Genomic DNA, 26968 nt, shown 5'->3' with positions numbered 1-26968 from the left:
CTTCGGTGGCTAGGGCTCCAGAGGCAGGAACCTCCTCACAATACGCGACGTCTCATGTAAAACTGCCTTCTGCATCCGGTTCTTGATCCAACAGTTAAGCGATAACCTCTTAAGTTGGTCGAGGCTTTTCGCCATTAAACCGTTTACTGAAACCACTATCGGCACAATTATAGTCGCATTAACATCCCACATGGCGGCAATCTCATGGGCTAGGTCACGAGATTGTCACTGGGCGGCGCGCCATTGGGTCTACTACTAGTACTTTAGTTTATAGTAAGAACAAACAGTATATTATAATATAAATAAATTAAAAGCAAAAAAACTTTTTTAGATAAAGCTTTTATTTAAGCGCTCTAAAAAGGAGAAAATATATATTTTCTTTTAAATTTAAACTTAATCAATTCATAACCTCATTATACACAATTTATATGATCATAAAAGCTTGTCGCGCTTATCGATATTTAATTATTGAAACTTTAAAAATTAAAACTTAGCAGATTTTACGTAATTAAATATGTACTAGTTTATTTATACAAGTAAATCGCGCGTCACATATGTAACATACGTACATTACAAGTTAAATAAAAATAAAAGTAAAAAAAATACATTTTAATATCTAGGAGTTTCATTTATATTATTGACTAGCGGCCCGCTCGCGGTTACACCCGCGTGAACTATGCTATTATTATTTTCTGTCTCCATGACTACGTCCTAGTGATGTCTATGCAAAATTTGAGACTTCTAGCATTTGTAGTAACGAAGTTTCATACAAACTTTCGACCCTAAAAACAACCCCTTAGACGTCGAATATTGCAAATTCCCGTCTTAGCGAGCACCTACGTCCTATAAGTAACTCCTATGCAAAATTTGAGATTCCTAGCACTTGTAGTTTCTGAGATTTCGTGATGAGTGAGTGACCTTTCGATTTTATATATATAGATTATGATATTATTACAGTATTGGCGGTTTGCGGGTGGGTGGATTTGCCTAGCGACTAACCCCGTGTCAATATAGGAAAAATTGAGGGTATTGTAAAAATAATTATTAATATTTTTCGTCTCGGAAAGGTTAACCAAGGACGCTGGTCGTGACACTTTTAGCAGCAATTTAAAAAAACCGTTGCACCCATTCATTGGCACCATTGCAAGTTGCCTTAAAGTTACTATCGCTAGAATAAATGGGAGATTTCAACCTTCAGAGTTTTTCTTCTTCATCCGTTCTGTAAGTGTTAATTATCATATTTGTTTAGATTCAAGCTATATACCACAGGGTAGGAATGAGAAACCTATGTACGCGTTCAGTGGCGGACTTCAACGTTGCACTTTGTCTTGTTTATTACTCGCGTCGCGTCGCATATGAATAGATTCCACATTCCTTGCGTTTGGACCTCTAAGTATGATATTAAATCCTTAAACAATGTTTTATTGAGGTCAGTTCTATTTTTCAAAGATATTATATAGTTTTAGTTTCTTCCATTGACCATGTTGCAACACATGGTCAATGCAATGCTACCGCATTCTCCTATCATGACCTTATTTTTCTATCGTACAAAGCAAAACCTCCCAAAGCAAAATCGAGAATATTTCTCCAGCGTAACTTTACTGGTATGGATTTAGAACGTTTACGTGAGGATGCTGGAAATGTAGATTGGAATATGGTTTATACAGAAAATAATATAGACAACCAGATATCTGTATTTAACTCCCTTATTATTAAATTATACGATACTCATGCTCCTATAAGACCCATACGTATTAAGCACCTACCGGCTCCATGGCTTACGGAAGATATAAAAAAGTTACAAAATAAAAAAAATAGTGCAAAATTAAAATATAAAAGTAATGCAAGTGAGAACAGCCGGATAAAATATATTAAAGCGCGAAATCGATGCAACAGGGTGTGTAGGGATAAACAACGACGCCATATTCATAAGTCTGTTGTCGAGGAAGACAACGTAGAAAAGGCCTGGAAATTTCTTAAATCCCTTGGGGTTGGGAAAGCAAAGCAGAACTCTAATCCTTGTAATATAGATTTAAATAAACTTAATATTCATTTCTCTCCTTCTGTTACAATTGATGTACCCACTAAATTAAGATCTCTAAATCAAATTCGTGCCTTACCCACCCCTATAAATCCCATTTTCAATTTCACTCAATTCACCGAAAGTGATGTTAAGAAGAATATATTGGCCATTTCATCTGACGCTGTTGGCGCTGATTGCATTAGTCGTAAGATGATCATACCTATCCTTGATATCCTGATTCCTGTCTTAACAACAATTCTAAATTTTTCCATAGAAAGTGATACCTTTCCTTCATCCTGGAAAGAAGCTCAGCTAACGCCACTGCCTAAAAACCGCTATCCTTCTTCCATGTCTGATTACCGACCTATATCCATTTTACCATTTCTATCAAAAGTCCTTGAGCGTCTCATACACCAACAACTTACTAAGTACCTGACTCATAACAACCTTTTTAATCCTTTACAATCTGGTTTCAGACCCGGTTATAGTACGACTACTGCACTGGTTAACATATCGGATAACATTCGTCTGGGTATGGAGAATCACCAAGTTACCGTTATGATTCTGCTTGACTTTAGTGACGCCTTCAATACCATAGACTTTGATATCCTATTAGCCATTACGTACTCTCTCAACATATCTCCTAAAGTGATTGATTGGTTTCACTCTTACTTGCATGGTCGCAAGCAACGTATCCGGACACAGGATTTATTCTGAATGGTCCCCGGTGCTTGCTGGCGTTCCACAAGGTGGCGTGTTGTCCCCTCTCTTATTTTCACTATTTATTAATTATTTCTGTCATTATCTGTCATAATATTGCTTCTCCCTACCACCTTTACGCTGACGACCTGCAAATATGTCGTCAAAGTTCGTTGCACGATCTTTCAAACACAATCTTAGCATTGAATGAAGAACTGAGAGCTATTACAGTACGTAGTAAATCCTTAGGCTTAAAACTAAATGTAAAAAAGACTCAAGCAATTATAATAGGTAGTCCAAGACTTATCTCTAAAATTACATTTCATGAACTGCCATTATTATCGCTTGATGGAACCTGCGTCCCTTTTACTGACAAAGTTAAAAATCTAGGAATTATGTTTGACCAGCATCTATCCTGGAAACCGTTAATTAGTGAGGTAAGTAGTAAAATAGTACGTAGTTACGTCGACTACGTAATATCTTACCCACTCCTACTAAGGTTGCGCTGGCACAATCACTCCTACTATCAATTCTCGATTATGCTGATTGTTGTTATCTTGACATAAAAGAGGAGCAATTAAATAAGCTTGAGCGGCACCAAAATGTTTGCATAAGGTTCATTTTTGGACTTCGCAAGTAGGTACGACCACGTATCCGAATTTCGTAAAAAACTCAAGTGGCTCCCTATTCGACTTCGCCGGAATACTCATGTTCTCTGTCTTTTGTATAATGTTCTCTTTTCTACGCATTCCCCTTCATATCTTAAAGAACGATTTAAGTTTTTATGTGAATCACATAATTTACCACTCCGCTCCAAGTCTCGTCTAACCCTTGAATTTCCTCGTTATTCTTCTTCCTTCTATACCAATTCCTTCACTATCAAATCTGTCCGCTTGTGGAATTCCTTACTCATAACAGTCAAACAAGCTATGACTATACAAACATTTAAAAAGAGGCTGAAAGATTATTATTTAACGCTATAAGTACCTAGGTTTCGATAGTATTTTTTGTATTTATTTCATGTTCTTGTTTCTGTGTTCAAAAAAAAAGATTATTTTATAAACAAAGTATTATATATTTATTTATATATTTATGTATGTATGTATGTATGTATGTATGTATGTATGTATGTATTTATGTATGTGTGTGTAAAACTAGATATCAGCTCTGTACACCCCTTCCCTTTTTCAGACAATGTATTCTCTCCTCTACCCAAAGGTTGCCTGGAAGAGATCGCTCTCTTAGCGATAAGGCCGCCAATTGTACTGTTCTATGTATTAATACATGTATATGTGTCTTTTCTATGGTACAATAAAGAGTATTTTGTTTGTTTGTTTGTTTATATATTTTTAAATCCATGATCATTTTACATTTAAAGTACTTGCACTTTAAAGAACTTTAATATAATATTTATTTTAAACGTATTATAATGGACTTGACAATATTTTAAATTTATGAAAAAAAATCGAACATGGAGATGGATTTAAACAGCGATTATACAGAAGATACGTACACTTACCTCCTTCATGTAGAGAATAAACCGATTATACCACAAAATATATGAAATAAACGTTATACGGTATATATAACGGTCTTGTATATTTAATTGGATGATGAAAATGGGAGTAAGCAAATTTATTATAAAGAATTATATATTTAATAAAAAAAATTCTGTAACCAAATTCAATTTTTTTTTATTTTTATTTATAACTATTCTGTTTGGATTGTTAAATTAATGTTAATGTTATTTTCATATATTTTCATATAGAATCAATAAGGATGAAGTAAATCCAGTAATGGTGCAGACGGCACAGTGGCACTGTGATGCAGCATTAGCTGTTAGTGGAGGTCATATCCCTTTGAAGGTAACGGTAATAGCGTCCTTTTGGAAAGCTCTGAAAGTGCACGGCTCAGCTAAGGATGCCTAGCGACTATTTAAATCAGCGATTAAAACTAATGACAGGAAACTGTTATTGGCTGCTCAAAGAGATATTATGTTGATTAGACTAGTAAGATTTTTAAAATTTAATAACTTTAACCTATCTAGAATTTATAAATCTATGTTACCAATGTATTGACAATAATAAATATAACAAGTTTGAACTTTTTTTAACCGTCTGCTGTAAGAAAAGGAGATTATCAATTCGACTGTTTTTTTGTGTTGTGATACCTCAGAACTTTTGTTGGGAAATTGGTGTTAAATTTTTGATGCACCGACTTCAAAATTATAAAATGTTTGTAAAATTATTTCTTACTTTTAGTTCCTTATTTGAAGTCGGTTTTTTTTTTGTTAAAAATTAATTTATTTCAGTTCAACACTGTAACCCGATAGTAGGGCAGGCTGGGGGATCCTAGTGATAAGACACTCCGCTTCCCACTTTCCGTCGAATTCTGGAAGTATTGCATTGAGTGTGTTGGGTGAGTTTAGTGGCGGAACTTTATTCCCTAGAGTGGGGATCGAACACACAATCTGTTGCGTTTACAGTAGCACTCCTGTGCCCCTGCGTCACGACTGGCCTCACTTAATAATTTTGTTTAAACCAATATAATATTCACCCTTTGTGTAACTCAAATTTCTTTTAAGTCATTCAATTATTTGAATAATAGAAAAAAACATTACGCTTATTATATTAATTTCAGAAATTTCCAACACTACCAGTAATTCCTCAAGCGTTTATTAATTATTTTTCACGCTGGTGTGATTTCAAAGATAATGAGGAAATCGAACTGGGTGCGACATTCATCTGTATGACCAGCATGATGGTGGCCGAAGCACCGTGCGAGTACCCATCAGTGGTAGCCGCGGCTGCTCTTACAAACGCAATTACATTGTTGAAGAAAACGCGAGAAATGGACAAGCTAAAAACAAATAATTTGTAAGTCTTGAGTTAAGAAGCTGTTGTGACACAGCAGCACACTGTATCCGAAGGTCTGAGAGAGCCGTGCTATGTCACACCGTTTCTCACTTTCCACTGTATTCTGGAGTCATTGCATGTTGAGTGGCGAAACTCAACGCCGGGCTAATATTAAAAAATATAATTCATTTCCCCGAGTAGGGGAATCGATCCCGAAACGGTCGTGTTTCAGTCACCCCCATGCACCACGAGAGCTTCGAAATTATTGTATATTGTCAACGAAATAAACAAAAAATATTAAACTTTATATTAAACTAGCCGACCTCGGCGGCTTCGCCCACTTGAACCATAGGAATATTTATTTAATATGTTTATGAAATTATTTCCAGTTTTGGGGGTGAACTCTAATAAACCGTGATCAATGAAATATTTTTAGGAGTCTGAATTGTACATTATATAAAAATCGGTGCCAATTTGAAAAGAAATCCATACATATTAAATCCCAATTTCACCCCTTCAGGGTTAAAATTTTTCAAAATCCCTTCTTAGTGCGTGTTTACATTATGAAAATAAACATCTATCTAAATTCCACGTTTCTACGTACAGCGGTTACTGTCAGTGGGAGCATCTCGTTTTATATATAAACATAAACAATTTTGTATATTTCTTTAAATGATTTTAAGTAACTATGCTTTTAGTGTTTTCTATAAATAAAAAAATAATATTTTTTTTATTTCCAGGTACAAAATAGCGACAAGCAAAACAACAAACTTTTCCTTATTTTGTGCCAACCAAAGGAAGGCGATTCATTGCTTGTTCTCACAAGATTACCAAAATAAAACCACTTTGCAATGTTATGGTGCAGGCCCACTTTTTCTAGCGCAGAGAATTGTTTATTCTGCTTACGAGCTGTCACGTATAGAAATCTTTTCTTAACATCTGTCTTGTATTTTCTATGCCTTATTTTAAAAATATCACAAAAATCTAATTGAATAAATATAATACTTTTATATCTACGTAGTTTTACTATCATCTACACTTATAATAAAACAGTAAAAATATTTTGTCTGTACATTTAGTATTTTTGACTGAAATGGATAGAGGGACTTAAAAACAATAATAGAAAGCAAATATATATATTTTTTATTTCTTGTCTGTTTGCCTGAGTGTGTGTGTCTGTATGGTCACGCTTATCTTCGAAAGTACTGAACAGATTTACAGACGGGCGAAGCCACAGGCGGGCCGCTAGTTCAGAAATAAAAAATAAACAAGAGTTGCAACTATGTTTCCCTTATTTGAAAGTAATCATAAATGATCATAATCTCTATATACAGATTGTTTTTGTCAGCACCACTTGAAATGAAACCACAATTGTAACTACTCTATAAAAGCCCAATAAAAAGATGAGAGAGAAAGACATTTAATTTTTGAAATATTTCAGTAATACAAGTAATAGCACATGCGATACATCTGTAATAGTATTGTAATACGTAATTTACGAGATAGCACGCGTAGTATCTAAACTAACAAATATTAGAATTGTAATCTGTTTGTGTAAATGATAACGTTGACAATAAAAGTTGTAAAGACGGAATAATCTCGAAATACCTACACTAGGACTTTTAAGAACACTTCGTACTTGTGTAAAGGTGACAATTTGACTAAATGACTTAATCTATATATATATATATATATATAAAATCGAAAGGTCACTCACTCATCACGAAATCTCAGTAACTACAAGTGCTAGGAATCTGAAATTTTGCATAGGAGTTATTTATAGGACGTAGGTGCTCGCTAAGACGGGAAATTGCAATATTCGATTTCTAAGGGGTCGAAAGTTTGTATGAAACTTCGTTACTACAAATGCTAAGTCTCAAATTTTGCATAACATCACTAGGACGTAGTCATGGAGACAGAAATTAATAATAACATAGTTCACGCGGGTGAAACCGCGAGCGAGCCTCTAGTATAATATAATATTTTAACTGAGGCCGTCGTGGCGCAACGGCACTAGGCTGTGACTGTAACGCGACGGCTGTGGGTTCGATTCCCGCTCAAGGAAATGAAATATTTCTTTACGTTTATATTTCCATTTCTTTGCTCTGGTGTCGAAATAAAGCGCGGCGTTGAGTTCTGCCACTCAACTCGCAATGCCTCCATAATTCGGGGGAAAATGGGGAACGGAGAGTCTTAATATTAGGTTCCCTCTGCCTACTCAGCTGCGTGCGGGGTACAGCGTGAAGTTGATTTAATTTTAACATTTTTAAAGTGTTATTCCAAATTTAGGAAAAAATAATACTCATTAATTAAATGAAAACGTATAAAATTTGAACATAACGTGTTTTAAACTCAGGTCCCTTGGAAACAGTCCATGCGCTCTAACCGCTAAGCTAAACGTTTTCATAAAGCTATGTCGAAAACTTTATACGCTTGTTACAAAAAAAAATCCAGAAAAGATTACTAACATGATACTAGCAACATCAATACACGAGTGGCTTCTAAGAATAAAATAATAAATATTACTTATAATATTCTGCACATTGGGCAATTACATAAATATAGATTTAAATGCAATAAATTGTTTTACAGGTTGTACTGAAAGAAGCGATCTCAATCACTACGGCGAGGCGTGAAGGCGCGCGTGGTTCGTTAAAAAAATAAACAAGATCTTATTGATGCCATCGTCTACATTAAAGTGTGTTCAAGGACTCGTCGTGATGATGCTGTGACCTCTGGCCGGTGCTCCACAATCTACGTACTTAAAAGATCAAAAAATGACAACTGACGAGGTTTTATCATTTTATTGCTATAGAACTTCAATTATTTGTAATAATTATGTATTAAATAATGAGGCCAGTCGTGGTGCAGGGGTTCAGATACGCGACTGGTTGTGGGTCCTCATTCGAGGAAATAAAATATTTATTTATATTTATATTACCATTTTTTTATTCCAGTGTGGACGCAGAGCGCGGCGTTCAGCTCCGCCTCTCTACACACTACGCATCCAGAATTCGACAGAAAATGGAGAACGGATTGTCTCAACATTAGCCCTCCCTACCCTGCTGTGTATGATAAACACCGTAAAGCTGATTAATTATGAACTACTATAACGAATAATTAATATAATTGTTTCTGTTGTTTAAGGGGATGGGGAAGAATGAAAAAAAGAGAAAATTGCAAAAAAAAACATAGTTTTCCAGTCTCCACCTACTCAGAGCCAGAGAAATCATTAAGTGTAACCAAGCCTTTTCTTTGTTCTGAAAAATAAATGAAACAGGCAGACAGTTAAAATAAATTTAAATATCCAAATAAATTAATTATTTTACACTGAAAGGTTTGTGATTAATCATTTAGGAGAGATGTACAAAACTACAATGTAGTTACGTAGATACCCACAGTCTACGGCCATTAATATAAATAAATGCCTATTGTAATTTGCTTTAACCTCGAAGTTACGATTCTTTCTATAGACGAACCGAAACTAGCATAGAAAAAAATCAACAAACCAATTACCACTAGTGGTCTTCATACAAGATGTTGGCTTTAAAGACTGAATTTGTATATTTTTTTCTTGTAAAAAGATTTTATATAATAACATATATAGCTAATAATAATTAAAATAAAATTTTCATCCATCAGCCTTTTAAGGTCCTCTGCTGGACATAGGCCTCCCCCAATGCTCGCCACTCCGTCTGGTCCTGCACCCTTTGATTCCAGCTTTGAATAAAATTTTAATAATATTTAATTATTAATAAATAAATTTCTTAATAACTCTTTTCTGTTATGGCCCCAGTAATCGACCAGCACCAATTAGGTCCGTAAACCACAAAAATTGTTCGCGGCGTTCGTCGCATTTTTACATTTTTGGTTATAAAACTTTAAAGTGTACCCATGTTCGTCACATACGTTCATTTTGTTTGCTTGAAAAATAATTGAAAAATAGCGGGAACGAGTTTTTTCGTTTTGTTATTTTTTGCATCTTCACAAAGTCACATTTAATAGTATTAAAACCGGCCAGTTACATTCAGAACAGCCAAAGAGGTTTATTTACTAATAATACTTTCAAAATTTGAAAACAGAACGGAGTGTCTCAACACTATGCTCCCTTTGCCTACCCTGCTGTTCACCGGATACAATGTGAAGCTGATTTTTTTTTTCATTAAAATACATGTAACACTTATTGTTTTGTCCTTAATAAATTGTGAAGGTTGGAAAGCAATCATAAAGTTAGTCGATATACCTATATAAATATACTAGTGGGCCCGGACGCGGTTACGCCCGCGAAAATATAAGCCTAAATAATTAAAATAAGTTAAAAAATAATAATAAGTGGAGATCTATTATTAGAAAAAATATCTGAGTAATCGAAATGAACAAACAAAAGAAGTAAAAGTAACTAAAGGAAATTCTTAATATTAGAAAAAGTACCTAAAGTTTGCCGTGCGCGCGTACTAAACATTTTTCTATATTAAATAATTATTATTTTTTGCGAGCAATATTAAATAAAATCCCAAATGATTAAAATTACAATATTTTAAGTGTATAACATCGGTATAGATAACCGAACTGAGATAAATTAATTATAAGCAGCAAATAATTACATAAAAATTAACAGTAATTCGAAAATATATAAAAATTTACAAAATCATCAAAGTCATCTGCCCGTTCGCGTCGGTCATACTATACCACTCGTAGGTTAGGTCATTTGGAATCAGTGACATCTTATTTATTAGAATGTTATACAGTAAACTATAATTTCCATCTAGATGAAATGCTAAAAGTGACTCTTATATTTATTTTCATAAGGATGAATATCAAATTATAGAAATTATCTAATTTTTGTTAATGTATACAAATCTATATAGTAGGGGCGGCGAAGAGGGGACTTTGTGGAGTCATTCGAGCGCATCAGATTAAGATACTGGGGATTCCTTGTACTCGGTTACGTACTTCCACCAAATATGAGCTTCCTATGTATGGCCGCGCGTCTAGGATAAAGGATCAGATTAGTAAAAAAAAATTGATCATCGGACATTCTCGAGCGCGTCAGATTAAGATAGGGTAAGTTAGTTACATGCTAAATCGTGTATATTCCACTAATCTGACAATTTGAGAGTGACGCAAAGGAGGGAGAGGGCTCCAAAGTTGTAAAAAAAAAAACGTTATCTGGACATTCTCGAGCGCGGCTAATTTTTTTTTTATTTTGAAGGGAATCATTCAAGGATTACGAAAAACATATAATCTGACAAATTCCACAAACCGAAGTAATAGAAATTGATTGATAAAGTTTAATATACCTAAGAATTGCATATATTTCTCTTACCGTCTTTCTATTCCTATCGCACTCTTTTTTTATTTATTGGTCCCTAACTCATCAATGAAGATGATAAATTAAAAAAAATACTTGAAAAAAACATTTTTTTTGTACTTTTTTTTATAAACACAAGTATTCTATTTCAAACATACATTCTTTTAGTTATATTCTATTTCTTGAGCTTTTCTATTGATTGCGTTCAATGAATAAAAAAATTGAGGCCAGTCGTGGCGCAGTGGTACAAAGTGTGACAGTTAAACAGACTGGTTGTGGGTTCAATCTCCATTCCAGGAGATGAAATATTTATTGAAATTTATATTTCCATTTCTTCGCTCTGGTGTCGACGCAAAACAGTGACGTTAAGTGCTGCTACTCAACACTCAATGCCTTCAAAATTTGGCAGAAAGTGGGGAACAGAGTGTCTTAACCTTAGGTTCCCTCTGCCTACCCTGCTGTGTGCGGGATACAACGTAAAGCTGACTTGTTTCTTGTATTGGTTTAAAAAAATATTAATAATTGTCAGATTAAGCAAGTCCCTTCAGATAATCGTCTGATTTTGAGATATCACGTCTAGGGCATGAAGATGAACCATATATATCTTAATCTGACGCGCTCGAGTATTTCAAGATGACGATTTTTTTTTGCATTTTCAAACAACGATTACGAGCTTGCGTCACATCCAAATCGTCAGATTATTACATAAGAGCTTTTTTTAGGTTCACTTAACACCCCCTTAGAAAATCTGACGCGCTCGATAATATATTTTTTTTTGCCATTTTTAACTCTTACGTACGACCACCTCCACCACGGAAACTGTCAGATTAACATATTTTCATGCTTAAGAAGACGTAGGCAATTGATGATATCAATATCTGACGCGCTCGAGTATGTCCATGGAACAGTTTTTTTTTACATTTTTGAAAATCTATAACCCCTCAACCCACCGGTGAAACGAAATTTTTTAAATGACATTTTTTTCTTGTTATCATCTAAGTTTCGCAACCCAATAGGTCTCCATGACGCTCGAGTGACTCCACAGTTTGCTGCTTCGCCTCCCTAACTAATATCAGCGCGCGCCATGTATGCATTAAGCAACTTTGGGTGACGTTTTCTTAAAACAACAAACTTTGCAAGCCGTTGCTTAGCAACGCGTAGCGACGATTGTTATTAACATGGCTGAATAAATTGCTTGTCAAATTAATTATTTTAATATATTGGTATATATCGAAAATATTACAAATATGAGAAAAAAAAAGTATCCTATGTTCATCCCGGGACCCTCAAGTATCTCTATATGAGTATTTTATCACAATTAAATTAGCGGTTTGGCCCTGATTGCGTAAAAGACAGACAGACAGACAGAGTTACTTTCGAATTTATAATATAGGTATGGATATAGATTATACTTTTTATATGTCAATCTATGGCTCTGTCCTCCACGTCCCACCACATGGGACAAGGTCAGGGTGTCAGAATGGCAGATCTCCAATTGGCAGATGGCCTATTCTTTTCCACGTGTCGCCCCGCCACAATATAACGATTCCTACTTCTGTTGCTTTAAATATAATTATTAAGATGTTATTTTTTATATATGTATCTTTTATATATGGCGCCATCATTGGGTTAAACTTACAGATAGTGCTGGTGGAGTGAATTAAACGTCACACTTCGTTCTGGTAACGAGACGTCACTCCAGAGTGAAAATTGAAATTATTATATGAAATAATAAAAAAACAATGCGGCATCTGCGGTCGCAAACTACTAAAGAGGCCCAAGATAACATGGAAAAATGGGTTTCTGTGGGATAGGAAACAAGGTTGCCTATGATAACGTTCACAAGGAAAGCTGATCGCACCAGTGTGCGGGATACGTAAATGTTATAATACGAATATACAATCGATAATTTCTGAAACTCAAATAAAAACACTATGAATAATAATATGAATAATTTTCCGACAATAACAAGCTTTAAAGTCATTCAAAATGGTGACGAAGAATTACAAAAAAAAATATTACAAAATTATTCAATAATCACATATTATTATTATTTTTTTAAAACTGCTAATTTGTATAACGTTAAAATATATTGCTTCCATTATCTATTATATATGTAACTATCGAACAATGGTTTTACAACATCCTTATGAATACTTTAGAAATATTTCTTTTTGATGAGAAAATCCACGAAGCTAAGGATTATGCAAAATCACCGTAACGTTATCGATTTACCCCTAATATAGTTTAGATATAATATAGATAGGTACATCGAAATATTCGGTACCAACATTGTTAAAAAATTGATAAAATTTTGTTAAAATTGTTATGAAATTAAGAATGCTAAGATTCCCACATACATAGTATAACATAATATAAGATTCCCACATACATAATATATCAAAAATCATAAAAAAAATAGATAAATTAGAGAGATATATGACAACATGACACAAAATAACGAATATAATTAAAATAATGATTTTAGTTACCTAAAACATTTTGATTTATTTTGAAAGCTAATTTTATAAATAATAAAAATCATAATAAATATAGGTAAGGCGTGAGTATCTAAAGCGAGTGAGACGAGTAGACTTTATATAGTGTAAACATTACTATCTATGAAACGCGCGAACAAGGGTATATTACTTGGGACTCCAGACTAATACATTTAATAGCAGCCAGTTCACGAGACGCACCGGCTGAAGCACCGTCGGCATATTCAAATCTGGTGGTTTCCTGAACACATACGTACGGACGACTCAAATGTAACAACATTACTGCCTATGTATACAAAATAAAATGGGACACAAAAAGAAAAAATCACAGTAAGTTTCGTATTTCACTTACGTAATTTAATAGATATAATTTATAGTCGTATATTTTAATTTTACGCGTGCTCTGCGAATTATAGAATTTTACCTACTGTGTTTTAATTTTCAATTTAGTTTAAAATAATCGACACGTCACGCCACGACTAACTACACGAATGACAAATAGAATATTAATAGAATTGTTTTAATAGCATTTATCTGATAAAGGTGTTATAAACATCCTTATTGTTATTTTAATTAAAATCTCATATAATCTCAATAGATCTCTTATAATATTGATAACTATTTCATATTATTGAGCAATTTTTAAAAAACCATTTTTCTTTATTAACATTTTCAATTACTATAATCCTAAAATTAGTTCTGCGAAATTTTATTTTTTTATTTGCTTGTCTTCCTACATATATTAGATTATATTGATGGCAGAATACGTTCATTTTATATAAGTTACTAAAAAAATTGATTTAAATAATATCTTTAACTTTTTAATATTTCTTTTTATACTAAATACATAATATGTTATGTACGTATTATATTAGTACACGTATTTAGAGGCCAGTCGTGGCTGAGAAACACAAGCGTACGACGGTGGTGGGTTCGATTCCCACTCGAGGAAATGAACTCAACATGCAGCGCCTCCTGAATTCGGCGGAAAGTGGAGAACGGAAGTGTCTTAATGGGATTAGAGTATCTTAATACTAAGTTTCCAGGCTCTGTGGAAATGAAAAAGTTAGCTATAAAAATAACATATGGTATGAGAAGTTAACCTGTAAACATTCTCCATCCGAATAATTATGTTATAATATTATGCAAGAGACTATGGACAGGGATTTTATTTTAACAAATATATAGTTACATTTTATTAAATAATATGGACCACGTTAAATCTTTGATCACATATAAATCTCGAATTTTTATTCAGTTTCTTTTTGTTTTAGGAAAACCGAAGAAGTTGAACCAGATTTGAAGTTATCATATTTTCAAATAGTAAGCATACGTAATTAATTATCTATATATATAAATATTTTAGCAAAATTTGAACTTCTCATGAAATAAAAGAGACAATACATATATAACACCCAGAATTATTTAATTAGTATAAAAAATAATATTCAAAACATTACAAACAAAAGATTTCAAGAATAATAAAATCTCGTATCTCACACACATTGGTGTAGAATTTTTTGTGTTAATTCAAAAGAATATTTGTAGACATACTTACTCATCGATTATTGCCTTATTACTTTGTGTTAGTTTAAAAAGTTTTGTGTGTTGAGTGGCAGAACTCAACGCCGCGCTTTGCCTCGCACCAGAGCGATGAGAGCGAAGAAATGGAAAATATAAACGTAAATAAATATTTCACTTCCTCGAGTGGAGATCGAACCCACACCACAACCGTCACAGTCACACTCTTGTGCCGCTGCGCCAAAACGGCCTCAATTAGTATTATTTCATAATTTATATTCCAGTTTCGATATGCGACGTGGATAGAATTATTGGCTACAATTGTGGGGTTCCTGGCGGGTCTGCTCAGCGGTGGCGGCGTCTGCTACAATTTAGTACAATTTGGTGAACTAAGCACCGCATTCGTAGAGAGAACTGCTCAACAAGACCAGCTCTCTAGTTACTTGCCGCTGACTACGTTATTTGGAGGAGGTCGACGCCTGTAAGTAACTTTGAAAATAATACGTGAATAGGTACAAATATGTATATATAACTAGATAAATTAAATTCGAAGACTGAAGTTATAATATAGCAAAAATATTCATACACAACTATATTTATTTGTATTAGAAATTAGTTCTGGCACCCACGACCTGGGTCCTGGGTTCTTGACTTTCATGTCTACCACTACTACTTTACTGAAAAAAAGAAAATTCCAAAAGAGAGGATAATCACATTGAATTGAAAATTATTCTAATACCACGCTTTCTTTTTTATTGGAACAGGGAAATAAAAATATCCTACTATTATTATAAATGAGAAAGTTTATGATGTTGGATGTTTGTTCCACTTTCACGCAAAAACTACTGAACTTTACAGTGAGCAGAGTAAGAAAGGCTACAAAATATGTGAATATTTTGTATAATTTGACTACGATGCAAAAATAAGTTCAAGCGGACGAAGCCGCGTTTGGGTCGCTTTTTTTAAATATTATCCCCTGAATTAAGATCGAACTCACAACCACCAACTACACTGGTAACTTTTTTTTTATTTTCAGTCACAATGCCTCAGACGCCGAAAATATGAAAGCTCTGGTAGAAGACGCTACCGCTATGGCTATTGGAATGTTTATCAGTATATTCATTTCCTTAATCCTGTGCATGTTGTCTGTTGCTCTTATCAGCTGGAGTGCATTACGTCAGGTTTGTCTCCAATCTTCTATCTATAACTTTAATACAATCACAATTTATTCCGTACACGTGGAGATATCTTAATTAATTATGACTGCTCATACTGTATTCACATATGAGAATAATAATTAAGCCTTATTATCTATATTCATAATTATTATTTAAATATATCTATGTATTTATTATATTTATCGTATTGAGTATATTTTTTTCTCAGCTTCACACTCTGCCCCGCATTTAGCAGAATAGACAGAGAGAGAGAGATAGACTAGTGTTTAGACATTTCACTCTCCACTTTAAGCCGAATTTTGGAGGCATTGTGATTTGAGTGGAACTCAACGCTGATACACTTGTACGTCTTCGCCACAACTAACATCGACACTAAGCGTAAATTATTAAAAATCAATTTAAATTAGCTTCACGATGTACCCCGCACACAGCAGAGTAGGCAGAGGGAACCTTGTGTTAAGACACTCCGCGCCCCACTTTTCGCTGAATTCTGGAGGCATTATCTGTAAGTGGAGCGCTGGCCTCGACACCAGAGAGAAGAAATGAAAATATAAGTTTAAATAAATATTTAATTTGCTCAAGTAGGGATCGAACCCGCAACCAGTTGATAATAGTCACACATTATGGCCCAGCGCCACGACTGATCTCTATAAATCATTATTTTTTTATAATTAACATTCTGATTAAAAAAGAGTATCTTTAAATATTTTTAGAAAACAACAAGTTCATACAATAATAATACATATATAAAAAAATAAAAATATCTAAAAAAACAAACGTAAATAATGTAAAACAATGAGTAAATACACTTCCAGTTGATATTATTCCGTACAAATGTTTCTAATATCTACCTTACATTTTATTGACAAATGAAATGCATAATATACTAACTTAGTTTAATACACCCAACAAATTAATATCTTCTATTCTATTCTAGAAAGCTATTTTATTTTCTAAAAAGTATTTTTGTTTCCTAAGTGTGAAAGAACATGTAAAAAAATCTTCAAATAATTAACATGTGCTGGTCTGTACATGTACCTACATGGATACTGAATACAAGTATAACCTTCAATTGCATATGAACATCTATTTGGAACGTCACCATCAATCAATGTGTATCATTTATGAATATAAACACAGAGCAGGCAGTTATAACAGTTTTGCGTAACAGTAAACAAAAGCAATTGCCTTAATTGATGACCTTGTTCATATAATATTGTCTAGGAAATTTTATGGTCTGTATGTGTTTGTCTTCGTCTTTTTTTTAATTGTACTGAAAATAAACGTTTTTAAATAGATATAGATAGATGCTTCTTTCTCTGTTATTAAATTATTATATAGTTTTATTGGAGAACAAGCATAATTTTATTGTTATCTAAGCATTACATACGAAAGGTCATTATTCTATTACATATACATAAAGCTGCAAATAAATTTACTGTATGTTGTAAAAAAATACAATAGAAGCAAACAAGAAAGTCTTATAAAAGGAAATAACTAATTATCTTATTTGTCTTCATATAAACGACCGCTGTAAAAGTAATGAAAGACTGATTGTTCAATGATGATGTCAGGACAATCTCCATGTCTGAAAATGTAGCTTCTTTTACAAAAGTTGTGTTTGCTAATTAATGTGAATTTTGTTTTATTGAGAAAATATATAAAATATATCCTATTTTTTTAACATTTCTAAAGCTTTATTCCACAATTATGAAAAAAAAATAGTTTTCAAAAAATTCCCACTGTGTTCAAATTTTTATACAATTCTAAAAAAAAAATAGTATTGTAAACGCTATATAATATATGAAAAACAATAGTAGACTAGCATTTGCTTATGTTAACATTAATGATACTATATATTTACTTAGATAACGAGGATAAGAATTTTGTTCTTGGAAGCGGTACTACGCCAGGACATGTCATGGTTTGACACGGATACTGAATTTAACCTGGCCTCCAAGATGTCAGAGTAAGTATAAAATACTATAAATAAAATAAGAAATAGGTAAATAATCAAGTAATTGGGGCACTTCATGAAATAACTCTTGAACATCATAAAATTTACAAATTATCAATAAAATGCTGACATCATATGATGTCAGCATTTTATTAACTTAGTTATACGATTGTAAATTGTATTTATAAAATTAAATTAACTTTTTGAGTTTCATGTTATATCACCCGCCCCAGGCTTTGACGGCTTCAATAATAATTTAATTATTTTCATAAATTTCGATCCCCAATCATTTCGTAATTATAATATTTTTTCATTTGCAGAAATATGATGAAACTTAAAGAAGGAATGGGAGAAAAACTAGGCGTCGTAGCAAATTTAATTGGAACTGCTATTATCTGCTTGTGTCAAGCGTTTCCTATGGGTTGGGAGCTAACACTTGCATGTGTTACTGTGGTTCCCTTTTCTATAGCAGCTTCTGTCATTTTATCTAATGTAAATATCAATATTTATTAATTATTATAAGGTTCATATTTATAAATCGCTCTCAAGCCTGAAATCTGTCTTGAGATGCCGTTTTCATTTACAGATATATAAATTTATGAATGAAAATGGCATCTCAAGATCGATCTCAGACTTAAGTGCAGTTTAAAACTGTATGTTTTGCCTTAGTGTAAAAATAATATACCTAAATTATTAACAATTTATATTGAGAATGTCTTGGTATGTAGATATCTATTATAATGAATATTGGCATATTCGATTTATATATAACTAATTTAATATTATAGTACCAGACCAAATCATCGATTAGAGAAATGGATGCTTACAGCCAGGCCGGCAAGCAAGCTGAAGAAGTTCTAAAGTCCGTTAGGACAGTCGTTGCATTTGGTGGTGAGAATAAGGAAGTTGAAAGGTATACGAAAATTACTATTACTATTATTTTCTCTTCCTTGCCTATTCAATAGTCAAAAATTAAACATAATTGTATGTAAATTAAGATGGAAATTAAAACGTAAATATAATAATAATGTGATACAAACGTCATTATTTAAAAGGTAGTAAAATGTAGTAGATTTGTATAGTTTTAAAACAGTATTCGTCTTACACTAGACAGGATAAAATTAATTATTTTATAATACAAATTTCCATCCGATACTTACTTATTAATTTTATTTCTTTGAAATATTTCAGGTACCGACGTCTATTAGAGCCCGCGGAGGTATACGGCCGTAAACGGGGTTTATATACAGGATTGGGGACAGGCTTTAATTGGGTGTTAACATATTCTTTAAACGCCATCGGCCTCACATATGGTGCGAGACTAGTGTTGATTGATTTTGACAAGCCCACCGACGAACGAAAATACCTCGTTGGAGTAGTCTTTAGTGTAAGTTCACAAAATGTTTATTATATAGTTATTTCCATTATGTCTTCTACAATTTTTCGTTTTTAAACCAAATAAAAGATATACAGCTTTCCGCTGTACCGCACACATAGACTCCGATCCAGATAAAAAAGTTTTTTGGGTAAGTAATACTCCATTTATTTAATTATTTTCTTTAAATTAAAGTTACACTAAATGGGGAATTTATATGATGTAAACAATCATTTTATTATTATTTTTCAGATTCTTTTCAGCGTATATATGGCAACACAGTCTATCACTTTCTGCGTCCCACACGCAGAGGTATTTGCTTCGGCGCGCGGCGCTGCGGCTAGTATATTTAAATTACTTGACAGAGAGCCCCAGATTGACGCCCTTGATAAGGGAGGAGTCCAGCCTCGAAGAGTGTTGGGAGAGATTGCTTTGGAGGACGTCCACTTCAGTTATCCGTCGAGACCTAATGCTAAAGTATGTACTTTACTACAGGATTTTTATATAAATGTATTTATTTTACTTCAAGATAGTAAAATAAAGATATGTATTTATAGAAAAATAATATTAATCTCCTTCCTCAATGCATTACAGGTGCTACAAGGATTCTCCCTTCATATTAAAGCAGGAGAATGTGTAGCGCTTGTGGGATCGTCTGGTTGCGGCAAGTCAACTATATTACAGCTATTACAAAGACTGTACGATCCTCACACGGGCGTTGTGAAACTAGACGGCAAAAATCTAAAGAATTTAAATTTGAGCTGGCTTCGATCATCATTGGGTAAGCTTCATTAAATACAAAGTAATTTCAATATTTATGTAGTGTTTAAGTTTTTTTTTGTAAATATCGCTGTTTTATATAAACAGGTGTGGTGGGACAGGAGCCTGTACTCTTCCGTGGTTCGATCCACGAGAACATAGCAATAGGCACGCCTGAAGCAACTAGAGAAGACGTCCAGAGAGTTGCTGATATGGCATATGCTCATGATTTCATTACTCATCTTCCTAATGCAAGTATAATTTATTTCACCTAATAGATAGGTAAGCTTACGATTTAAACATATTTTAAGAACTTCAACTCATCGTGCATTGAACTGAGAGATAGTGAGCTTTATCACTAATTTGAGGCCATGGCGACAATAAAAAAGGCTTGAAAGCGACAGTTTAGGGGTTCGACACCAACACGAGGAAATGAAATATTTAATACATCCAATGCATCCAGAAATAGGCGGAAAATGGGCAATCTTTGTCTGCTGTGATATGCGGGAATCAGCGTGAAAGTAAAAAAGCATTAATTAGAAGTTTTAAGACAACAAAGTATTTACTGACTCTAATTATGTACAATGATAATGTTAAATTCAATAGGAATGACAATTTAAAAAATAAAAAAAAAGTCTTCAATATTGCATAACAATGGTTTGTATTTATAAACCATAAGCAATCTTCATAATCTATCTTAAGAAATTAATTACTCCGAGAAGATAATGAAGGTTGAATTTAAGCCTTCAAAAAAATTATTCGCATAAGTGCTAAATCATCCATAGTCATATACCTGCGTGTTATATTGGTAAATATTTGATAACGAGATATTTCTATTTTTCATTTAATAATTATTTGTTATTTTTAAATTTTAGCCTAAATGGTTTAAATTAAAATAGTAAGTAACCGTTGTAGTACGAATAATATATTACAGTGAAGAAAATTAAAAAAAAATCAATTATTGATACCAATATGGTTTTGTTTAGCTTTTGCTTAGTGTATTGAGTATCTAGTTATCTCTCTTGCTATTTTTTTCTTAGCTGACTTAGTTAACGAATACAGAACCTACTCCTTTTTGAAATAACAAATCGGTTAAAAAGTAAGAATTCGTATTCAATTTAAACTTTCTTTAAAAACTACAAAATTAATTGTTATATTGATTGTAATTTTATGTAAAGGGCTACGACACTGTCATTGGTGAACGAGGAGCATCACTATCTGGTGGACAGAAACAGCGAATTGCGATAGCAAGGTCGTTGCTCCGCGAACCAGCAGTACTTCTACTAGACGAGGCAACGTCGGCTCTGGACCCTCATTCAGAGAGACAAGTCCAAGCTGCACTGGACCGAGCCAGCGTAGGACGAACTACTATTATAGTATCGCATAGGTATAGTTGTAGTACTTTCTTGTTTATGCTATGCGCTTTATTCCGCTTATAGCAGGGTACCTAGGGAATCTAGTGGTAAGGCAATCCGTTCTCTAATTTCCGCCGAATTTTCGAGACATGGCGTATTGAATAGCGGAACTAAACGCCGCGTTTTGCCTTTTTACCAAAGCGAAGAAATTTAAATGTTATTAAATAACAATTTATTCCCCCGATTGGGAATTGAACCCAAGTACCCTCATTGCTTTTACAGTCACACTTTACACTCACACGCTTAAGCCGCTATGCTACTACGGTTTATCTATATATATAAAATCGAAAGGTCACTCACTCATCACGAAATCTCAGAAACTACATGTGCTAAAATCTGAAATTTTGCATAGGAGTTACTTATAGGACGTAGGTGCTCGCTAAGACGGGAATTTGCAATATTGGGGTCGAAAGTTTGTATGAAACTTCGTTACTACAAAAGCTAGGAGTCTCAAATTTTGCATAGACGTCACTAGGACGTAGTCATGGAGACAGAAATTAATAATAACATAGTTCACGCGGGTGAAACCGCGAGCGGGCCGCTAGTATTGTATATTACCGACTTAAATTTTATTTTCAATTGTAGATTATCTACCATTGTTAACGCTGATCGTATAATTTGTATGGATCAAGGAGTCATCGTGGAACAAGGAACTCATGAGGAGCTTATGAAAGCTAAAGGTGAGTGAGTCCTTAAGTATATTTACAACCACAAATATTATAATGGATAAAATAGCCATAGCATGATGAATTCATCATCCATAAAAAGTAAACACAACGAATATACTTTATGTATTTTTTTCCAGCCTCACGTTACCCCACATATAGCAAGGTAAGCAGAGGGAACCTAGACTTGAGACACTCCGTTCCCCACTTTCCGCTGAATTTTTTGAGGCACTGTTTGAGTAGCGGCACTCGATGCCGAGCTTTTGCTTTGGTGCCAGAGTAAAGAAATGAAAATATTATTAAATAATAATTAATTCCATTCACCCGAGTGAGGATCGAACCTACAACGGTGGTGGCGCAGGGGCACAAAGATGTGACTGCAACGTGGTACATATATATTTTTTTATTTATATTCTAAATCATGTTTCAGGCTTTTACTACAAACTTGTGACAACGGGTAACGAGAATAAAGAACCCGACGTCATAGAAACATTACCAGAGGAGGAAAATGGGGAAATGGAAAATGGTGAACTGGCCATGGTGTCCCGATTAGATGTTAAACGCAGGTCAACTAGACGACTAGTGAGACGCCATTCGACTAAGAGAGGTAAATTTTTGGAAATTAAAGATACCTGGTGAAAAAAATACCTCCTTTTCTTACAGACGTCGGTTTAAAATTAAACGGTTTGAAACTCGAGCTGTATGTTCTGATAAACGTGAAAATTAAATGTCAATATTAAAAATTTAAAGAATTTATCTATAAGTTCGTTCACTTTCTAATCTAATTTAAACTTTTATATATTTTAGGCCGTCATGGCGCAGTGACACATGTGTGTAACTGTAAACGCGACGGTGTTGGGTTCGATTTCCACTTGATGCAATGGTTTATTACCCCAAAACCGTTAATATTTTCATTTCTTCGCTCTGGTAATTAGGCTTCGAGTTTCGACATTCACCTCGCAAAGGTTCCCTCTGCCTACCGTGGGGGGTACAGTGTGAAGCTGGAAAAGAAATTATAAATATATGTATTAGAGTAGTGCAACTGTTATTCTTTTTTATATACTTTAGAATCCCATGATTGGATGACGCCACGGGGATCGATCACGTCCGTAATGTCAACTGGGTTACAAAACTTCGTGTATAATGCTGAATATGATTCAGAAGAAGAGAAGGAAGACGATGAGGTTTGTCATTTGATATTCTTCTTATCTTTTTAAATTATTTATAACCATATAAAAATATGGCATATTAATATTTGGTTCTTTTTGTTATTTATAGGAAGTGAAACCAGTCAGCGATTGGCAACTCTTAAAATTAAATGCTCCTGAATGGCCGTACATTGTTATAGGGTCGGTAGCTGCATTTATTCAAGGATCATGTTTCCCAGTTTTTGCACTTCTCTTTGGATATACGTCTGGGGTATTGTTTTACTTTATTTTATTAATTAACTATTATACACTATTTGAAGCCAGTCAAAGAGGTCAGTCGTGACGTGACTGGAAATACGACAAGTGGTGGGTTCTATTCCCACTCAAAGAAATGAAATATTTAATATTTTAATTTCTTCGCTTTGGTGTCGAGACTAAACACAATGTTGAGTTTTGTCACTCGACACAATGCTTCCAGAATTCGGTGGAAATTGGAGAGCGGAGTGTTTTAACACTAGGCTCCCTGTCCCAACAATGCTACATACGGAATACAAGAAAAAAAACAAGAAAAAATGATTGATAAAACCATTTTCTATTTTTAGATTTTCGTCCTGCCTGACCGGGGTCAAATTATATATTTAGCAGACTTCTACTCCGGAATGTTTCTGGTGGTGGCGGCCGTCGCTGGTTTATCTATGTGTCTACAAAGTACCACATTCACAAATGCGGGTTTAAGAATGACGACACGTCTTAGGCAACAGTATTTTTCTGGTTTATTGAAACAAGTAAGTACAACACTATGTGAATTAAAATAATTTAAAATTAAATCAGCTTCACGCTGTATCCCGCACACAGCAGGGTACGCAGAGAGAACCTAGTGTTAAGGCACTCCGTTCCCCACTTTCTGCCGAATGCTGGAAGCTTTGCGTGGTAAGTGACAGAACTCAACGCTTTGCCTCGACACCAGAGCGAAGAAATAAGCAGAGAAACAAACGTAAATAAATATTTAACTTCCTCGAGTGGGGATCGAACTAAAAATAATTTGTTATATATAGATGGCACCTATCTATTACAAGCTTCGCCTGCAAAACTTTACACATATTTTTTTTTCAGGAAATAGGCTTCTTTGACAAAGAATCAAATACAGTTGGTGCAATGTGCGCGAGGCTGAGCGGTGACGCGGCTGAAGTCCAAGGTGCGACTGGCCTAAGAATTGGTCTCATCTTACAAGGCACGAGCTCCGTGGTCGTGGGCTTCATTATGGCTATCTGCTATAACTGGAAGCTGACTCTCGTCGGTACTGCCTTTTTGCCCTTAGTAAGTCTCTTCAGTTTACTATTTACTTACACAAGTTATTTACTTACTATCTTAAGTAATTTTCATGCAGGTTCAGTAGGTCTGGCCCTGGAGATATATTATTTACTATGTATTTATATATTGTTTCTTTTTGTAGATGGTTGGAAGCATTTGGCTAGAGGGAATTGTTTCACAAAAGTCACAATCAGATGAGCGTGCGGCAATGGAGTCGGCGACGTCGATCGCAACAGAGGCTGTAGTCAGTATTAGAACTGTTCAAAGTTTAGGTAACATAATTTTTAATATAAAATATTGTTTTGACAACATAATATATCATATTATTACAATATTTAGTCTTCCTTTTGTCGTTTACAGGTGTAGAGACGACATTTTTAAATAAGTTTAAAGAGGCTTTAGTGCTGTCATGTGCTGCCGTCGCCAAAAAGACAAGATGGAGAGGTTTAGTGCTAGGGCTGGGCGTGTACGTGCCCTTCATGTCGTACTGCAGCGCCACCGTCTATGGCGCTGTGTTGGTGGCTCATAAAGAGATTGAATATAGAATAGTGCTGCTGTAAGTGTAAATCATACTGTTTATATTTATATGTATAATTATTTATTATTTTTTTAAGTTTAATTAATAGTAATAAATGTATATTTATAGTGTAAACGAGGCATTGATGTATGGAGCATATATGTTGGGTCAATCATTGGTTTATGCGCCCAGCTTCAACTCCGCAAAAGCTTGCGGGGCAAGAATTCTAGCAATTATCAACAGGGAACCTAGAGTCAAAACTGAACACGGTATAAGGGATAAAAAAGATTGGGTAACATTATTTTATTACTTCACTAGACGTACTTATACAAAGTAGAAATTTATATTTTTTTTCCTTCACGCTATGTCCCGCACGGTAGGCAGAGGAAAGTGTTAGATATTCCGTTCTCCACTTTCCGCCGAATTTTTGGGACATTGTATGCGTTTGTGCGCCATTGTGAGTGGCGGAAGTAGACTCCGCGCAAATATTAAAATTCTAATTTTAACACCACTTTATGATAATAACATCACAATTTCAGGTTTCTTACTTTTTTGAAATTGTAACTTATTAACAACCATTAATTTTATAGGTTGCCACGGGTAACTTTGGTATAAAAGACATTGAATTCAGTTACCCAACCAGACCTAGCCAAAGAGTTTTAAAAGGTGTCGACCTAAAAGTTGAAGCTGGTAAGACGGTTGCGCTGGTTGGATCATCTGGTTGCGGCAAATCTACGATACTGCAATTGATGCAAAGATTCTATGACCCAGAGACTGGCAATATAGTAAGTTTATTTGTACTCATATATTATTTTGTTTAAATATTATTAAAATTTATATAATAACAACTTTGATAAATTGATACTGGTACGAAAATGTGATATGCTAATTCTGACATTACCTGTCAATACAATGAATTAATCCGGCTAGTGACATACTTAATATTATTTACATTAAAATTACTAAATAATCAAAACTTCTATAAACCAAGTAAAATGGGACAAATAATGGGAACCTTTAGGACACGACATCTAGACTTGAAAATGGATGATAAACCAACTTTCGACGAGAAAGCTGGTTTTCTATACAAGAGAGGAAAACGCGAGATGGTTGCTCGTAAAGAACACCTAATATCGGCCCGAATACCTGTAAAATATCGAGACTATTGCGCTCATTATCTATTAGACTATCAAGTATGTCGATACAAACACATGCCTCTGTTATACAAGTGTCATAAGGAAAGACACGCATATCTAAAATGTGAGAAAGATGATTATATTCTAAGAATGAAAGAGTTTGAAAGAGAACGGAGGCTGAGGGAAAGAGAAATAAGAATTAAAAAAAAAGCTCAGGAAAAATGTTAGATGATCACTTTTAATTTGCACAATTTAAAATTTAGCTTTACGGCATAAATTTCTTACCAAAAGATTTAAAATACGCGGGCCCTTAGTTATAATTAATTATTTGAATTAACTTTAGAGAATGTATAATTTTACTTAGTTGTATTGTGTTTAAAATTTAATTCAACATAAGGGAAGCTACGTATTAAATATATATTTATAATAGAAATAGCCTGCGACTTGTTTACGTGAACAATTAATTACCAACTTTTGCTAATAATTAACATATTGAGCTGTAAATCTACCTGATGTACGTAATATTTATAATTATAAATTTACAAGTTTTATATTATCTTTTATTTACTTAGATAATAACTAATTTTGTATGTTATTTTA

The 26968-nt window shown here is 33.8% G+C and overlaps 2 protein-coding genes and 1 pseudogene across 2 annotated transcripts in view; all 3 read left to right on the top strand.

Moving 5' to 3' along the window:
• Positions 1 to 1072: 1072 nt before the first annotated feature.
• On the top strand, positions 1073 to 6553 carry LOC146526938 (uncharacterized). The gene is made up of 4 exons (XM_085206747.1): positions 1073 to 1221; positions 4491 to 4587; positions 5363 to 5598; positions 6318 to 6553. The coding sequence occupies exons 1-4, from the start codon at positions 1178 to 1180 to the stop codon at positions 6511 to 6513; spliced, it is 573 nt and encodes a 190-aa protein (XP_085062873.1). The 5' UTR covers positions 1073 to 1177; the 3' UTR covers positions 6514 to 6553.
• A 7000-nt stretch (positions 6554 to 13553) lies between these two features.
• LOC146526936 (multidrug resistance protein homolog 49-like) overlaps positions 13554 to 26968 on the top strand; it is a 14670-nt gene continuing 1255 nt past the window's right edge. The window contains exons 1-22 of the mRNA XM_085206258.1: positions 13554 to 13716; positions 14661 to 14709; positions 15192 to 15388; positions 15944 to 16088; positions 17954 to 18054; positions 18363 to 18534; positions 18831 to 18955; positions 19234 to 19429; positions 19670 to 19894; positions 20012 to 20198; positions 20285 to 20427; positions 21355 to 21563; positions 22177 to 22271; positions 22687 to 22863; positions 23325 to 23440; positions 23535 to 23675; positions 24007 to 24189; positions 24518 to 24721; positions 24858 to 24987; positions 25076 to 25271; positions 25362 to 25524; positions 25823 to 26017. Coding sequence (XP_085062384.1) covers positions 13691 to 13716; positions 14661 to 14709; positions 15192 to 15388; positions 15944 to 16088; positions 17954 to 18054; positions 18363 to 18534; positions 18831 to 18955; positions 19234 to 19429; positions 19670 to 19894; positions 20012 to 20198; positions 20285 to 20427; positions 21355 to 21563; positions 22177 to 22271; positions 22687 to 22863; positions 23325 to 23440; positions 23535 to 23675; positions 24007 to 24189; positions 24518 to 24721; positions 24858 to 24987; positions 25076 to 25271; positions 25362 to 25524; positions 25823 to 26017 — 3375 coding nt within the window. The 5' untranslated portion in view covers positions 13554 to 13690. The remainder of the gene's footprint in view (positions 13717 to 14660; positions 14710 to 15191; positions 15389 to 15943; positions 16089 to 17953; positions 18055 to 18362; positions 18535 to 18830; positions 18956 to 19233; positions 19430 to 19669; positions 19895 to 20011; positions 20199 to 20284; positions 20428 to 21354; positions 21564 to 22176; positions 22272 to 22686; positions 22864 to 23324; positions 23441 to 23534; positions 23676 to 24006; positions 24190 to 24517; positions 24722 to 24857; positions 24988 to 25075; positions 25272 to 25361; positions 25525 to 25822; positions 26018 to 26968) is intronic.
• LOC146526937 (NADH dehydrogenase [ubiquinone] 1 beta subcomplex subunit 7 pseudogene) lies at positions 26024 to 26963 on the top strand (annotated as a pseudogene).

Source organism: Heliconius melpomene, chromosome 21, assembly GCF_056956725.1.
Source record: "Heliconius melpomene rosina isolate 202511_hmr_F chromosome 21, ASM5695672v1, whole genome shotgun sequence".
NCBI lineage: Eukaryota > Metazoa > Arthropoda > Insecta > Lepidoptera > Nymphalidae > Heliconius > Heliconius melpomene.
This window is presented reverse-complemented; position numbering and strand designations above follow the sequence as displayed.